General features: G+C 46.7%; 1 protein-coding gene across 4 annotated transcripts in view; it reads right to left on the bottom strand.

Moving 5' to 3' along the window:
* Positions 1-2,528: 2,528 nt before the first annotated feature.
* Positions 2,529-18,275, bottom strand: part of GYG2 (glycogenin 2) — a 40,190-nt gene continuing 24,443 nt past the window's right edge. Inside the window, exons 8-11 of one of the 4 annotated variants that reach the window (XM_055337691.1) lie at positions 17,325-17,456; positions 8,318-8,422; positions 7,115-7,222; positions 2,529-4,395 (exon numbers count right to left, since the gene is read on the bottom strand). In XM_055337691.1, the coding sequence (XP_055193666.1) occupies positions 4,234-4,395; positions 7,115-7,222; positions 8,318-8,422; positions 17,325-17,456 (507 nt within the window). In that variant the 3' untranslated portion in view covers positions 2,529-4,233. Of the gene's footprint in view, positions 4,396-7,114; positions 7,223-8,317; positions 8,423-15,391; positions 16,980-17,324; positions 17,457-18,275 lie in introns of those variants that run through there. The other 3 variants (XM_055337692.1, XM_055337694.1, XM_055337693.1) reach the window with 3 other exon arrangements.

Here is an 18,275-nt window from a genome sequence, read left to right as displayed (position 1 = left end):
GTCAGTCTTTTCCAGTGAAATGTCTCTGCTCACAGAACACTATCAGTATCCAGCTCTACATCACTGTGTTTCTTTTTTTAATGCAAAACCGACTGGGTGATGGGCACTGAGGGGGACACTTGACGGGATGAGCACTGGGTGTTATGCTGTATGTTGGCAAATCGAGCTCCAATGCAAAAATATACACAACAAAATGCAAAACCGAGGCAGAAGATGGGACGCCCAGCAGGGGGTGGGGGCGTGGAGAGGATGGGGGAAAGCCCCCCCCCCCCCCAGGCACAGGGAGCTGGGTGCAGACCCTCTGGGGTAAGCGGGATTCACAGCAGGGCTCGGGCACTCAGAGCTCATTCACAACCTGACCGGACAAGCCCCAGCTCAGTCTCCAGGGCTCTGGTCTCATGGTGAAACATTGGCAAGGAGCCTCACCGGTTAGACCGGCTGTGGCTTAACTAAGGGGCAGGACAGACCCCTCCCCTCCGCTGTCCGCTCTGAGCCAGCTTGAGAGGAGTTTCCTCCCACACAGCAAATGGGGAGCTCTGCACGCGGTGTCGGATGTTGCTGAATCCCCAGGGCTGCCTGCCCTCCCCTCCCACGCCCTTGTAGCCAGCTCTGCCTGAGTGTGAGCACGCCCAGAGGGGTCCCGGGGGTGCACTCCAGTATCCAAACTGGGGAAAATTTGCAGAATGTGCTCAGCTTTGGGTGGCCCCAAAGATCAGCTGGTTAAACATCCAGTGGGGCGCTCACTGGCACGTGCCAAAAACCCCACATATTTGGACACTCTACCTCTCACAGTGTCTCCAAGAATGAACGCCAAGTCCACCAGGGACCTAAACGCTAGGAGAAGAATCTGAAAAACCTTCAGAAAAAAAACTCAGGACAAAAATCTTTGTTTTTTGGGGATTGGGAAGAGATTTTTGTTTTTAAGGATACCCAAAGCCTGATCTACTATTCAAAACTTGATAAATGAGAGTTTATCAAAAGTCAAAGCTTGAGTGCTTCAAAGAGCACCGTGAAGAAAAGGAGAAGATAAGCTGCGGGACCGTGGAGAAAAATATTTCCAAATGAATACAAATCCATAATAAGGAGACAAATCATCCGGTAAATGAGCAAAGACGTGCAGTCATTTTACTAAAGATACAAATGACTAATAAGCATGTAAAATGGTAATTGGTCTGTGTTTCCTAATTCAGGAGTGGGGGCCAGAAAGAACCCCCGTTCTGCTTCAACTTGTCTGCAGTCCAATGCCAAAACCCATCAGCACTCGGGCTGCTTGTGTGCATTCAGGTAGCACTCAATGGTTTCAGCAGGATACGACCAACTGAGGACACTATACTTTGTTCCTCTACATCTAAGCACCTTCACCCACCCTACAACATCAGGATATCTACAAGTGCTTCTCCTACATGCCATTGCCTCCTGCCCCCAAATAATAATTGGAAAATACTACTAGGAAAATACAATGTAAAAAAAAAAAACCCACACAAGCCTCTTTTAATGCGCCAAAATATTAGTGATAGTACAGGTCAAATCTCTTGCGGATTCAACTTCTACAACCGTGTAGTCCTGACTTTATGTAGAATAGATTCTGGCGTTGGCATTATTCAAAGAACACCACCATATTATACCTCTTACAAATATGTTATTTAGAAACCTCAGAATGAACTATTCATTTATTGAATACGTCATGATATGACATATGAACATGTCACAGTGCCTGCCATACAGAGAACTCAATAACCATGGGATGGATGGATGGATGGGTGGATGGATGGATGGATGGATGGACGGATGGATGGACATATGAGTGGATGGTTGGATGGATAGGTAAGTGATTGGATGGAAGGATGGGTGGAGGGATGGATGGAAGGTTAGGTGGATGGACTGATGGGTAGATGGATGGATGAAAGGATGAGTGGATAGGTGGATGGAAGGATGGATGCAAGGATGGGTGGGTGGAAGGATGGATAGATTGATGACTGGAGGAAGGATGCATGAATGTGTGGATGGGTGAGTGGATGGATGGATATATGAATGGATGGGTGGCTGGCTGAATAGGAATATGATGGCTGGATGAAAGGATAATGGATGGATGAAAGGATAGATGGATAGGTGTATGGATGGATATACCAGTAGATGGATGGATGGAAAGAGGTATGATGGGTGGATAAATGGATGATGGATGGATGAAAGGATGGATGAATGAGTGGATACATGGATGGGTGGTTGGATGGATGGATAGACTGAGTGAATGAATGAATTAGTGAATGAATGAATGAATTCACGACACTGAAAAACAGTGTTAGGAAATGGGCAGCTTCCCTAGAGAGAGACCTTAGGGAATTTCACACACTGAGAAGTAAATAGCTCTACACATTTTACTGCAATTAGGAATTCTGGGGGAAAAAAAATGTTGGTGATTTAAATTTAGTGTAGGACAAAGACACCCACATCCCTTCCCTCTGTTACATATAATATATCATTCTGATGGCTCAGGACGCACGCAAACACACACCAGAAGGGACACCATGTCGCTATTTTAAAATTTTAATTGAAGTGCATTAACATCCATTCACATCAGAAGATAGAGACCAGAATGCAGAACAGAAGTCCGTGTTGAACGGACACCTTAAAGCAAGGAACTTGTGTCCAGAAACAGGAGTTCTCTTCCACACAGAAGTTGAACCAGATTCAAATATCCAACATCTGGACTCTTTCCTCCTTCTCAGTATGTCAGACCCAGGCTCCTGTTTTCCATAACCCAACACCACAGCACACAGCACCCACGGTCTTTCCCCAGAATAAATATAGTGTCATTCTAATGGCTGATGACCGTCCCAGCTCTATCCCTATAAGGCTATATCCATATGGCTATCTTCACTTAGCTCTGGAAGCATCCTAGGTGTGATGCCAACCAAGACTGCAGACCATTAGCCACCCAGACGTAAAGGAAACAACCCCTCCATAACTCACATCTTGCAGAAGCTCACATCACAACTAATGTCATGCACTCCCCCAGATTCCCCTACCCAAGGGCTCACCTGCTCGACATGATGTAAAATGTGGCCAAACACACCCACCCAACTATAGCAGGGCCAACACCACTTGGTCCAAACCTATCTGTATGAAACCTTTTGATGTCCCACACCATGTGCATGATAATGCATTCTAACTTCAAAAAAAAAAAATACACACACACACACATTTCCCTCTCTTTAGGACAGTGATGCCTGTTTCTAATTATGATTGTGGTGGCCATGAGCAGTGACCCTGTGAGCTGTTCCAACACACTGCATGAATTCACAAAATTGGGGTACTTCGGAAGATGAGGATTTCTCCTACAGCATCCAGTCTCATAAAAGTGAATATTCTCCCCCAAACAGGTGCATTGAAATGGTCTAGAGAACACAGTGACTTGACTCACTACTTGGGACTGAGGTAGCGATATCCAGCATAGAGCAGTGAAGTGCACTGGATGGCAAACGGATCTGCCTCTAAACCAAGAGCCTCCCCAGATCCTGTTAGTGTGGATGAGGTGTCATCAGAACCAGCTGGAGTAAACCCTTGGTTCTCCCAAACCAAGACGACGCTCTATGTCCCAAGCCAGCTAGAGTCTCCCTTCCACGTTACCTCCAGCATTTCCCGTTGGACATCCGTCAACGGCACCTGGCAGTCCCACTGGGTTTGGCAGAAGAGAAATAGCAGCTGTAGTGTCTCCATGAGACTTACCCTCGTCTGAACGTCTCCCTAGTCCTCAAGGAAAGGACTTTCCATTGTTGAGGGTTCCTGAGGTCCTGAATACATACACTGGTGTCATTAGCTCAGGGACAGAAGAGAATCTGCAGGGACGTCTAACCCTACATAGGATAGGTCATGGTAGCACCTGCCCAAGGCAGCATCCCAGAGCTCTTTGGAGCAGGACCAGAGAGCACAAAGAAGGGTCTACCAGAAGTTTATTCCTGCTCCCATTTGCTGAAAAGAACTGGCAGCTCAGGGAAGCCAAGAAGGCATGGGTAGCTTGGATCGGCAGGGCGGGAGCGGGGAGGTAGGGGGCTTTAAGCTGAGTTTTTGGCGGTCTACATAATTTTTGTGAGGCACTCAAGTTGGTCAGCCGCAAATAGAGGCACATAGTTGAACACCTGTTCCCTCTGAAGGGCGTGGAGGAGATGTCCGCGTTCACGGGATCATGCAACAGAACACTGTCTAACCACACATGGCGTAACACGACCGCTCGGGTTACTGCAGAAACCGGTCCAACTTCTCCTGGATGCGCGCGAATGCATCCTTCCCCATGTAATCGATGCGTCCCTCCTCCCACTTCCTCCTTTCTTCCTCGGGACTCAGCTCCTTGACCTTCTCTTCAATGGAAATCTCGAAAACCGACACGGCCAGGTCAACCTAGGGACGACAGACAGACAGGAGACAGTTTTTGAGGCCATCACTGGGGTGACATAATGTCCGCTTTAGCCACTGGTTCTACAAATGAAGCTCAGTTCTTCTGAACAAAATACGTGCTGAGCTGAATATCACACTCTTTGAAGACGATGCTTTTCCTGGCCACGTTTTGTGAAGTCTTACAAAATACCATTCTACATGTGTTCACTTTTGCGTTAGAAGTGTTTTAATTTCTGGCCACTAAACTGATTTACGCACACACTCGCACCTATTTAATGCTTCCACGCACCCGAAACCTCAATGTCTTGCATCACCGCATATAATGAAACTACGTGAAATCAAGAGAATGGTTGCCATATATGAATAAAGCCCATAGTAGTTTGGACCACCCGGCAAAGCCATTTCAGCAATAACCCCAGTGGTTTTCTGCTTGCAGATGGCACGGTTTTTATCTTCCTAAGGCCAAAATATGCGAGAATATATAAACACACACATGTGCAAACACACTCACCTTTTCTTTGGCACCCAATGAGCCAACAAAAGTAGTAAATACGTTTGTTCTAAAAATTTCTTACCAAGGATTAGGAAAAGACATCTAGAAATATGCACGTGGTGATAATATACACACCCACAGACGCTACAGGGGACACCCAGGTACTCCCCAGACGCCGTGTGCGTTGGTGGGATAATACCAGATGGTTCAATTCGACTTTCGATACCACTGGGCATATGGTACATACTCTCTAACTTTTTGAAGGTGTCTTTGAAGAGTTTGTATGGATAACTTTCCATGTCCTACCCTTGTTTCCAAACGTTATGTTCAAACATAGCCATCCTATTGGTCAAGGAAATAATAGCAAGAGTTAAATTTTTTTTTTTTCCAGCATACCTTAGCCCTTCTCTCCTCTAAGAGCACTTGGATTCAGGCTCAGTGCATGTCTGGGAAGTTAAACTTTCTAGAATGAACAGGACGCATAGCACACATGCTACAGTACTGCCCAACACAAAACAGTGTAGTGATCGCATCATCCATGATACCAAGAAGAGGTACATATCTAGGAAAACCACAAACTCCCTTGATTTTATGACACACGGTATTATACAAAACAGTGAGGGTCCTCCACACGACAGTGAAGACACACATAGGAGGAGAAAGTGAACGTGCCCCAGTTAAGCAGACAAGTAGTGGAGTGCCTGTTTCGGGTGCTCACAACACCCCCTCATCGGGATGCATCAGGTGCATGCAGGTGCATCGCCCCAGAAGGTGCGAGTGTTCCTGGTGCCATCTGCCGGGAACAGCCAGGCTAAAGCCCTGGTGGTGGGGTGGTGCTGATCCTTATGAGCAAGGCACTGTCATGGATTCTTCTAAATCACTCCTGGGTCTAATCCCCACCCCCATCTCCCACTTTCTCAGGTGGGCACCCCTCTATCCACTTCATGGATCAGAGAAGGTAATGAGCTCACCAATGGTCCCAAACCCACCACACCACATGGCTGGGCTGTCACATGAGGTCTGCTCAGCAGCACCCCCATACCGTGTTACCCCCTAACCACTATTTATCCGAATCAGAGAGCCTCAGAGCCATAGCACAGGAGCTGAATATGCTCATGTTCCACATGCCGGACAGCACAGGTTGAGAAGAAACCCTGTCACTGACACTTCTGGAAATAAGTTCAAAATACCGCATTTGGCATTTAACACACTGACAAAGAGGCAACGAAAAGCGTACATGTTTCCTCCAGCAGTAAATTCTAGTAGAGGCATTGTACAAACTAAAATATGTATTACATAATAGGCCATATGGCGACTATTGCTATAAACTAAATATTTGTGCTCCCTCAAAATTCATGCCAATCCCCAATAGGATGGTATGAGGAGGGGGGCCTTTGAGAGGTGGTCTGGTCATGATGGTGGAACCCCCATGAATGGAATCAGTGTCCTTATAAAAGGGACCCCTGGGAGCTTCCTCATCCCTTGCTCTGTGGGAAGACACAGCAAGAAGATGGAGGTCTATGAACTAGGAAGCGCATCTCACCTTGACCTTGGACTTCCAGCCCTCAGAATTGTGAGAAATAAATGTACCATGTGCATAAGCCCCCCTGTCTATAGTATGCTGCTAGAGCCTCTCAAATGGCCACATGTTCAATATTAACTTTCATCGGAGACCCAATACCCGAATCTGGAGCCATATTAACTTTACTTAAAAACCAAAAGGTGTCATTCAATCACTGTTAGAAAAAGAAAATTGTTTTGCAATTGCTTTGATTAAACATATCCACAGAAAGAAGAACATTTAAGACAAGAACACAGAAGAGGAAGGAAAGGTACCACTAGCACCATTTTAGCTCAAAACATTCATCCCCAGATTTTTCTCGCTTTCATCCTCTTCATTTGAGACAATGGCTCGCTGGGCAATTGTACCCATGCTCGCCGTACAGAACAGCAAAGCCCTGAATGTCAATTCAGTTTTGCAGAAAAGTGTGCAAAGAGAGAAAGGCCACAGTGATTAAGGATGGGAAATAAAGTGACCAAGCACCCCACGCAAATGCCAGGAAGGAGAGAGACAAATCAGAAGTACCAAGAGATGCAGGCTGAGTCTTATTTCAAACCAAATCAAGCTGGAAATTGAGGTAGCAGTTGCCGCACGAGTGCTGCCGGCCCCAGAGATGGTGGATAGCTAGCGTCCACCAGGAGTGCCAGACAAGACAGTTAGGGTACCACCTCCAAAGCATCCTGAGGACTGGGGTCCCCGGTGACATCCACAGGGGGCTCCTGGCTTGGTTCCAAAATTTCCAGAGACGGGTCACCTTCTGCTTTATCCGCGGGCTGCTAGAAACATAACCATTGCATTGTTAGTCTGCAGACGGCCTCGGGCAACTAGTCTTAACCACAAGGACAGAGAACTCTTTGCCAGGGGAAAATAAGATCAAATGAATCTCGTGCCAAATGGCCCTTTCTGCAAAGACTTGAAAAGGCAGGCCTGACCGCTCCCACCATCCACCCCTGACACCCACTATTTCCCACACAAGATGAGATGCTGGAAGTTTCTATGGGATGCACCAAAGGTAATTTTTCAGACAGGGATTCAATTACAGTTCAGCCCTGAACGACGTGGCATTAGGGTCATTGACCGACACACAGTCGAAAATCCACATATAGCGATTGACACCCCGGAAACATAACTGCCAATAGCCCACTGTTGACCGAAAGCCTTACCAGTAACATAAAAAGTCGATCAACATGTATTTTGCACGTTCTACATATTATAGAGTGTATTCTTATAATAAAGCGAGATGGAGAAAAGAAAATGTGATTAAGACAATCACAAGATGTGAAAATACATTTATATAGTGCTATCGTACATTTTTTGGGAAGCAATCCATGTGTATAAGTGCACTCGTGCAGGTCAACCCTGTGTTGTTGAAGGGTTGACTATAGTTTATACCAAGTGCCCATGAAAGTATCTTACTAAGCTCGGGTCTCAATGAGCATAGCAGACTCTGAGTTCTATCTTCTGATGATGCATGGTAACAGAAGCTCAGATTCATGAGGGCACATTTAGCAAAAACAAGGGTATGACCCATAATCCCTTAATACTGATATTAAAGATGGATCCAAAATCCTACCAAAAAAATCTTTTTAAAAGGGGGAATATGTGTTATGGTGATGTTACACCTTTGTCATTTCTAATGTTCCTAAAGGGAAATGGACTGACCAAATGACCAACAGAAGTCTGAACAGACACTTGGGTCCTTTACGGACTAATCACAACACGTATTCGAGGTTGGGAAAACCATTCGGCAAGATCACAGGATGAAGAATAAAAGCATGGGGCATCTTCTCTGCTGTTCGACGGACACAGACACACCAAGAAAACAACACTAGGAGACACAGATGTGCGGGAGGAGTATAAATGAGGTGTACCGAGGTGCTCTGGGTCCCTGAGGAGTCTGCACATTGGGGGGAGGGTGGTGACAATGGGTCACACCTCACTCCAGCGGATGTCTCAAGTTCAGGCCACCCTATCGTCTGTCATAAAGAGAGAAAGAAAAGTACATTAGAATAACCCTCCTGCAAATATCTGAAAACACGCAAATATCTAGGTTGTTGGATTCCACGATACAAAGGCAGCACGACAAGGAACAGGTGCGGGGCAGACACGGCCAGGGTCACCAACTCCAGCAGCTGCTCCACTGTGTTGGGCTCACACTGTGTTGGGCTCCCGTCTTCTTTGTACGTATGTGGAGACGCACGGCGACTTCTCACCCACGCCACTGAGATGCACTGTGACTCACCTCCACTGAGGTGGGATATGCTTTTCCCACTCTTGCTCCTCACATGTCACATGAGGAACAAGATCCCTCCAACCTATTTCAACTGAGGTTCCACAAGAAAACAAACCCCTACAGAGAGCAACTCGAGGGATTATTTTCTCCATGTTTCCAAGGATGGTCCATAGCTACGGTCATTCCAGGTGCACAGGAGAAAATACAGGGCACTGTGTGCAATGGCTGGCTTCAGCGGGGAGGCCTCATTCTGTCTCAGGGAGCCACAGTGGACATGGGATGTCCTAGAAGAAGCTGGAGCAGAACAACAGGAAGATACTGGATCCCACGATGACTGCATGGAGCCCAGCATGCCTCTGCCACCAAAGCTGACTGGGACACAGACATAGATTTTTACCTATTTGGGGCTGTTAATACCCCGTGCCTAATCAATTCATGGTCAGGAAGCAAGTTTGTGCCCACAGGCTGGGGTCTGTAAATGATCCAAAGGCTTCCGCAAGATTAACCTAATCACGTCCACCACAGAAGCTAGAGAACACTGACACGTTCTCTGAATTGCCCCAATTCTCCCTGCAAACACACGCAGAAGTCATGTGGGCAGGCTGGGCTGCACCTGTAATATCAATCTCATAAGTGCATCCAGCATCTTATTTCCCCTTTAGGCAAGCAAGAGGCTGTAGACAAGAGTTTAAGCAGACATTTCAGAGGTGCTATGAGGCCGAGGAACCCATAAATGATGAGGTGCTCAGGAGGGACCCCCTGTACACCGCAGGCTTTCATGAGGGACTCCACTAAAAGGAGGGGCAGAAAGAGAGCGCTCTTACAAACACAGAAGCCCAATTTCACACCAGCTCAACCTCTCACGGGCTGTGGGCAAATCACCTCTATGAAAATTTCCTTCCTGGGGGGCGGGGGGGAAGCAATGCCCACTGGATGTTGATGATTCAAAACTCCCAACGATCCCTGCAGTTTCTCCATAAGCAATGTGTCGTGTGGTATCAATAATCACCTAGCACAGAGCAAGACAAGACCACATGAATGAAGAGCAAGAGGAAAAACAAAATCAAACCACAAGAACCACAAGATCCACACGAAATCCCAGATATAGGATTTATCAGACATGGACTGTAATCAAGTGTAAGAGATACTTTAAATGAAATAAAGGGACAAGTTGGAGAATTTCAATGAAATATAGAAGCTGCGCTATTAACATTTTATGTTAATTGGGGTTAAAAATAAAATAGCTGAAATGGAGTGTTGAGACCATGGGTTTCACAACTGATGAAACGCAACGAAAGAGAAGATCGATCAATTGGAAAATAGGCCAGTGGAATGAAGCATGGAAGGAGAAATGGGAGGAAAGACGTAGAGAAGGGAATCATAGATGCGGTAAACAAGGTAACAAGTCCTAATGAGATGTCATCAAGGTCCTAAAAGGAAGAAAGAGTGGGGAGAGGGAGGGGGAGACAGAGACATACAGAGACACAGAATGCGCAGAAGGAATACAGGCTCAAGCTACAGCCTGCAAGTAGGACAAACAGGGAAAATAATAAAGCCAGAGCTGTTGATTATAAAACAGATAATCAGAGCTCAGGAGAAAAATCTTAAGGGCAGCCAGAGAGAAGAGATAAATCGCCCTCAAGTGCCTAAACACGAGTCTAGGAGATGAACCTGCAGAGCGATAGTGGGCATCAGGAGATGCAGGAACAACGTCGTCAAGGTGCCCTCGTAAAAAGAACCGCCAAGTGAGCATTCTGCATCCCGGAAAACCTGGTCGCAAAATGAAGGTTAAGTAAAGGAATTTTCAGATATACAAGTGGAGAGAATTTTTCAGCCTGAAGCCTGAATTAAAATGAATAATAATTGGGATCCCTGGGTGGCGCAGCGGTTTAGCGCCTGTCTTTGGCCCAGGGCGCGATCCTACGTCGATCCCACGTCGGTCTCCCGGTGCATGAAGCCTGATTCTCCCTCTGCCTATATCTTTGCCTCTCTCTCTCTCTCTCTCTCTGTGTGACTATCATAAATAAATTAAAAAAATTAAAAAAATAAAATTAAATGAATAATAATAATAAAATTAAAATAAAATAAAATGAAATGAATAATAACAGAAGTTCTTTGAGGGGAGAAGACAGCTGTTATTGATAGAATGAAGCACAGAATGAAAATAAGATGACATAGGTAAGTGGACTTGGACGGCAGGAAGTGGTTACAGAATTAAAACAGACAACAACAGCACAAAATGTCAGGGGAGAAGAGATCAATCTGAAACCCTTCTGGGTTCTTCTACTTCCCGAAAGTCTCGAAGTCCTAAACACATTACATTACATCAAAGTCAGGAATGACAATTGGAAAATCTCCAAGTAACCACTTAAAAAAATGATCAAAATAATGCCACAGTGACATGGAAGTGGAGGCTAAAATGAAATAACTAAAAACACATTCGTGTATCCAAAGAAAGATTAAAAAGAGAGAAAAATATCCTTCAAATCGGTAATAAAATAAATAAATAAACCAACCATAGGAGAGATTTAAACATAAGTATCCCAGTAATTGTATCAAATGTCAACAATCTACCCCAGTTAAAAGGCAAAAAAAAAAAAAAAAAAAGGAAATGGATAAAAACAGAACCCCATTCCGAATTTTTTAGATAGTTCCAGCCTCAACATTAAGAACACGGAAAGATTGACAGGAAAAAGGCAGAGCAAAACATACCACGTAAGTACTAAGCAAAATGAAGCTTTAAGGCAATAAACTTTGGTAGAAATTATTTCATAACAAGACGAAGATGGGCCAAGACCATATAGTAACTTCACGCGTCTTGCTTCGTTAACCGCTTTACTAAAGTACCGTTTCCATACTATAAATCGGGACTAACCTGCACAAATGGGCAAGTTTTGACCTAGTCAAGAGAGCAAACACGTGTCCTCGCCAAAAGTTTTCCCTCCTTCCTCCACCATCCCCAGGGACCCTCTCTCATCTTCTATCTGTCACTGTAGATTATTTCACCTCTTGTAGTATTTTAGAGAAATGGAACCGCTTGGTACATATCATCTTTTTTTTTTTTTTTTTTTTTTTTTTTGGTCCGGCTTCTTTGACTCGGTATGATTACGCTTTGCACATCGGTTGCCTGTCTCCGGAGTGCATTTCCTTTCATTGCCCGAGTAGCATTCCAGTGTATGGACGGGCCGCAATGTGTTCACACTTTGACGTGTTGATGGACACTTGAGTCGTCTCCGGTTCTGAGCTATTACACATCAAATCTGCTGTCTTTGTATGAACGAACTTATGCTTTGATTTCTCTTGAGTAAATACCGTAGGAGTGGAATGGACAGATGACACTGGTCGATGTATGATTGACATCTTAGCAAACTACGGGACTGTTTTTTCCTTGCAGGTGATGTAATGAGGTATGCAGAATAACCAAAAGGATCCAGGGCAAAAATCGTAGGTTTTACAATAACACTATTTATAATGGCCTCAAAAACCACCAAAAACTAGGAATAAGTCCGGTAAAATGTATGCAAGATCTTTACTAGGAAAATGACCATATTGAAGGAAATTAAAGAAGATCTGTGGGTGGCTCAGTAGTTGAGCATCTGCCTTCTGCTCGGGTCGTGATCCCAGGGTCCTGGGATCGAGTCCCACGTTGGCTCCCTGTAGAGAGCCTCCTTCTCCCTCTGCCTGTGTCTCTGCCTTTCTCTGCAAACTAATAAATAAATAAAACCCTTTAAAAAATCTAAAAAGAGGGATCCCTGGGTGGTGCAGCGGTTTAGCGCCTGCCTTTGGCCCAGGGCACGATCCTGGAGACCCGGGATCGAACCCCACGTCGGGCTCCCAGTGCATGGAGCCTGCTTCTCCCTCTGCCTATGTCTCTGCCTCTGTCTCTCTCACTGTGTGCCTATCATAAATTAAAAAAATAAAGTTGTTAAAAAAAATGTAAAAATAGAAATATACTAAGTCCATAGAGCAGAAGACTCAAACTTTGGTGATATTAATTCTTCTAAAACCCATCTATAGAATCAATGCAATCCCAGCCGAAATTCCAGATGATTTTTTTTTTTTTTGTATTCCAAGAAACTGTGAAGCTGATCCTAATATTCATATGGAAATTTAAAGGAAATTTAGCAAGAGGCAAGGAAAGAAGAAAAAAGTTGAAGTACTTGCAGGACCGGTAATGAGACTTTTAATTAAGGCCACGGTAACCATGGCACTGATTATCGGTGCAAGAAAGGGAGAAATAAAACAAAAAAAAATCGCGTCTGGAAATAGATTCATCCACGTATGGGCAGTAGACTGAGGGCAAAGGAAACATGACCAAGCAGGCGGGGAGCAATGGTGTGGTCGATAACCCGTGCTGTGAATTAATGACAGACACCCAAGTAACACTAGTGAATGTTGACCCCAAATGCATTTGTTACCTAACATCCATCCCAAGTAGGTGATGCGCTTCTGTGTAAAAAGTGGAAACAATAAAAATTCTGTAAGACAACGAAGATGATTATCTTCATGACCCTAGTTTACGGACAGATACCCTAAAGAATAAACAAGACACACTACTCCTAAAGGAAATACTAAAACGTGGCTAAACTATAAACTTCTCTTCGTAGAAAGATGCCGTTTGGGGATTGAAAAGGCAACAGAGTAGGAAAAAATATTAATACGTACTGTACTACCGAAAAAGAACTTGTATCTCGAATATACACACGTCGTCCAGACGCTAACTTAGAGAAAAAAAGGGAAACTCTGGAGAAAAATGTTCAAAGTATTTGAACGAGCATTTCCAAAAGAGTCAAAGCTTGGTAAAAGCACCTGAGACCTGGCTCGAGTTAACTGAACATCATCTCAACCGTGCAAATTAAAACCACAAGGATGGGCGCTGGGTGTTGGCAAATTGAACACCGATAAAAAATAAATGTATAAAAAAATAAAATAAAACCACAAGGAGATGCCCCACGTGCTCACCGGCACCTTGGAAGGTTGGTGAATGAAGATGTGGCGTCATCCAGAGCTCCCAAACCCCGCTAGGGCTGCAGCCGCTTGCAAAATCCCGGGCGGAATCTACTAACGCAACAGGGTACACGCGATGCCCTTTGATGGAACGACCCCACCGTTGTTAGGTAGAACGTCTCCAAAAACGCTTAGCAAGGGCCACAACATGCACGAATAGGCTTGCTGCTAGCCGGGTGATACCGGAATTGATCAACGCGCCCATCAACACCGGAATTGATCGATTCTTCGGGTCTTGCTACGATTTGATAACACGCAGCCCATGAGAATAAATCAACTACCGACCCGCTCGGCAGGACGAATCGATCTCGTACAGATGTCAACTGAAAGAGACCAGACCCAAAAGTACATACTGTGGGGCCCCCTTTAGAAGGTCCTCGAAAGCACCCGCAGGGAAGTGGTGTGGGTCAAGGTCGGGAGAGCATTTCCTAGTGGCTGCGAGGGTGCGAGAGGTTCCCTTGGGGTGAGTTTCTGGACCTGGATTGCGGCGATTTAGGACGCTTTTCACTCTGAAAATGCATCAACCTGTGCATGTGTGTTATCCCTCCACGAAAGGTTTTACGAAAACAAAATAGGATGTTCTACGAAATCACAATAAAAACAACCAATAACTCCAAAAAATAAAATAAAATAAAGGGCATTCCTCATCTTTCCATTTAAGTACATTTCCCCACCCAAGATACTGGAGGACAAAACACTTGGCTGTGAAGACAGTACATGGCGAATACATTAACTCCTACGGGAAGAAAATGAGACCTTTAGCTTTATTTTGGAAAACCGAGACCTGGTCAATACTGTTGCCATCGTTATATATAGAAAGGCTGCTATCTTCAATAAGGCTCCCAATTTCAGGACCCAGCTCTTGTACACTTTCAGGAATTTATGAAAATGATCTTATTTATTTATTTATTTATTATTTTTATTTTTAATTTATTTTTAGACAGGATTCCAGCTCCCCAAACTAAAGACCCGAGGTCAATGATTCAATACATGGCCGGTAGGTGGCAGTGATGATGTATAATTAATTCCCAAATAAGGAACCATACCCCAGATACTGTGGAAGCTTCCCTTCCTTTTTTATTCTTGTTTCAAATTTTTATTTAAATTCTAGTGAGGGCAGCCCGGGTGGCTCAGCGGTATAGCGCCGCCTTCGGCCCAGGGCGTGACCCCAGGGTCACGGGATCGAGTCCCGCGTCGGGCTCCCTGTGGGGAGCCTGCTTCTCCCTCTGCCTGTGTCTCTGCCTCTCTGCGTCTCTCTCTGTGTCTTGAATAAATAAATAAAATCTTCAAAAAAATAAATTCTAGTGAGTTAACATACAACGTGATTCTAGTGAGTTAATACAGTGTAATATCGGCTTCAGGAGTAGAATTTAGTGATGCATCCCTTCCTTTTATTTACTTATCCCTTCCTTTTAATGTTTTTTATTATTTTTTTTAAATAAATTCATTTTTTTATTGGTGTTCAATTTGTCAACATACAGAATAACACCCAGTGCTCATCCCGTCAAGTGCCCCCCTGGGTGGCGGGCACCGAGGTGGGCATCCCTTCCTTTTAAAAGCGTGAGGATTTCATCGCTTCTGGAGACACGTGCTCATCAGCAATCAGGCGGGCCACCCAGATTTCTTCAACCGTCAGTCACTGCAACGCATAATTCACAGACGGCAGGATGGAGAGGTGGGCTAGAGCAGGAGAGAAGAATGAAGCAGACACCCCGAAACACCACGTTACTACGGATCAAAGTCACACCTCCCGGTGGCCTGCTCTGTATTCCTTCCTCCGGCCGCTTCCTCTCGCCATCTGTAGACACGGGTCATTGACCGCAGCCACCCACCGTCTGGAGAGGTTCTCCAAGCCCGGGGCGTGGGGGTACGGAGCTGAGCGGGAGCAGGGACGGCAGCCAAGACTAGAGTTGGGAGTCCCACGATTACTTGTGAGGACTAGTGAACTATCCTGAACGGGCCACACTCAACCCACCCGGGGAGTCGCCTCCCGTCTACCGATCGCTTGGGCCTCGGGCTCAGACTCCACGGAGCCCAGGACGATGGCAGCCCCAGGCCCCAGCTATAGACCCCACGGCCCGCAGGGTCACACGTTCAATGACGTTCACTGACGTTCCTCCTTCCATACAGGGACTTGTTCTGAACCCACTTTTCTCCAATCTTGGGCTCTCTCCCACCATCTTCCTTCCCCCAGTCCTGCCCCTTGAGGATGGGGTGGGGTTCGCGGCCAGAGCAAACTTGCCCAAATGGCGCCACAATCTTCCACCACGGATGGACCCGGCTGTCCCCGTGTCTGCTCCATTCGTTTGCGTTGACGTGAAATCACAACTCAAAGACTATTAGCGCGTGAAGCTGCCCAGACGAGGTAATTTACTCCACATTATAATAAAGCGTAGAGTCCCTTCCACAGACACGTCTCCTAAAATTCAAACACTGGCTGTTCCCAATCTATGACAGTTCCGCCAACCCCGGGTGCAGCACACAGAAAAACACAACAGCCCTTGAACCCACCACCCCCCAGAGCCATCTCCGGCTACAAATTCCTAATAATCTCGGTGAGGAATTAAGGGAATAAAACCGGCTTTCCACATGAGGATTCAAACTCAGAAACCTTCAAACACTGGGCATTATTCCAACGTATTCACTCCGCGGTCGGGGAGGGAGAAAGAACGGCCTCGTTTGGGGTTATCCCTTCTGCAAATAAGACCCGGTATTAGTTTTCTCCTCCGAGGAGGAGCACTCAGCAGACCCAGGCTCAGGAGAAACGAGCACGCGGGTCAACACGGATCTGCAAGTCATAGTCTCATCGAGGGGCTGGCGAAAGCTCTCCGGCTGTAGAACTGCGTGGCCTGGCAGCTGGGCTCCAGGGAGATGCAGGCGACACCTCTCGAACTTGAATGTTTGGGGACCCCACAATATCAGGATGAGACCCGACACCTGTTCTCAGGGTATTAGCTTCCTGTGGCCGCTGGGACAAATGCTCACCCTCGCTTCCCCTTTGGGGTGGCTCCAAACGATGCAGACTGACCATCTTGCGGTTCTGGAGCTCAGAACTCCGACACGGGTGTCCCTGGGCTGAAGCCAAGATGCGGGCCGAGTAGAGTTCCTTCTGGCGGCTCCCCCAGATGCTCCATCTCCTGGCCTCTTCCTGCGTCCCGAGGGCCCTCCAACCCTGCTTGTGGCCACGCGCCCCTGACGCCAGCAGAACGCACCTCTTCCCGTCTCTGTGTGGCCTCTTCCATCACCTCATGTTCTATCAGCAAATCTCCCTCTGCCTCCCCCGTCTGAGGACCCTGGTGACGACACAGGGCCACCCGGAAAACCTAGAGTCATCCTCTCGGGGTCTTCAACCTAACCACACCTGCCAAGACCCCGTTTCCAGATAAGGTAGCGGTTTCAGGTTCCCAGGACTGGGATGCACACCTGGGAGAGCACTACGCCACGTACGCCGTGTGACACGGTGCGACGATCTACACGAATGCAGGAGCCCCTCGAAGCCGGAGCACCCCGCAGACGGGGCCACGCCCTCTCCCTCCCCGGGAGCCCCAGGAGCTCCGGGAGCAGGCTCGGAGCCCTGTCTCCTCCGGGAGCCAGCGTCTGACTCTCCCGGCACACCTGTGTGGAGGGCGGGTACTTACGTCTTCCGCATGGCATCCCTTGGGTGAGGGTGGGGTGTCATCCGTGACCACGGTCTGCTCCACAGGGCCCTCAGCAAGCCAAGGCTGGCTGGACCCCACTGCTGATATTGCACCCAGCTCCTCGACACCAGCCTGCACAAAGAGGGATGCATCCGGTAAGTCCTCCTTACATCTTTTTAACTCTCTGGCTGCCCTGGAGACCCCAGGACCCGTCCAGTCCTCTATGAGGCCAGTGCTCCCCAACCCTATCAATCGTCGGCACTCAGTAAACATAAGCTCACCCAAGGAATGCACACAGACTTACAAAACCAGGCCCTGAGAACCTATCAACAACCTATAAATCTTCTGGGCCAGGGTCCGACACTCTGGAAACAAAAGCAAGCACTCCCGTGCCGCAGGACCGACACAGAGACCCCCGGGGCCGTAGGGTTCGTGGCCATGGGACAACTCACAAAGGTAATAAAACAGGTGACAGGTGGTCCTGCAGGAAGTTGCCACCATTCTGGCAAGAACCACCACATGGGTCACGTGTCCTAGACTTATTCCTCAGAACCACCCGACTCCACCTCTTTTCTTCCTCCCCGTAAAACTGTGACACCTTGCAAACCACCTGGCAGGAAATAAGTGGCAACACAAACACAAATAAACTCCTATTCCCTCGTGTGAAATGATCAGAGAAACTCAGTCCTTCCAGAGAGAAGCAGCCCCTAGTTCCAGCAAACAAAAACCGTGGCAGAGATTATTTTCAATTTGTATGGATTCTTTTCAGTTTGGCCGCATGGTACTAACACACGCGCTGGGGTAAATAACGATCAGGTAATAACCTTTCCTGGGACCGAATTTCAAGAAGCCTTCTGCGCGGCAGGTGGCTGCACAAACGGGACTATTGAGTGCATGGAGGGTTACCATTACATTCTGAAAAAACCAAATTGGTCTCAATCAACGGTTTCA

The sequence above is a fragment of the Nyctereutes procyonoides genome, unplaced genomic scaffold (assembly GCF_905146905.1).
Source record: "Nyctereutes procyonoides isolate TBG_1078 unplaced genomic scaffold, NYPRO_anot_genome, whole genome shotgun sequence".
Lineage (NCBI taxonomy): Eukaryota > Metazoa > Chordata > Mammalia > Carnivora > Canidae > Nyctereutes > Nyctereutes procyonoides.
Note: the sequence above shows the minus strand (reverse complement) of the source record. Positions and strands in the feature narration are given on the sequence as shown.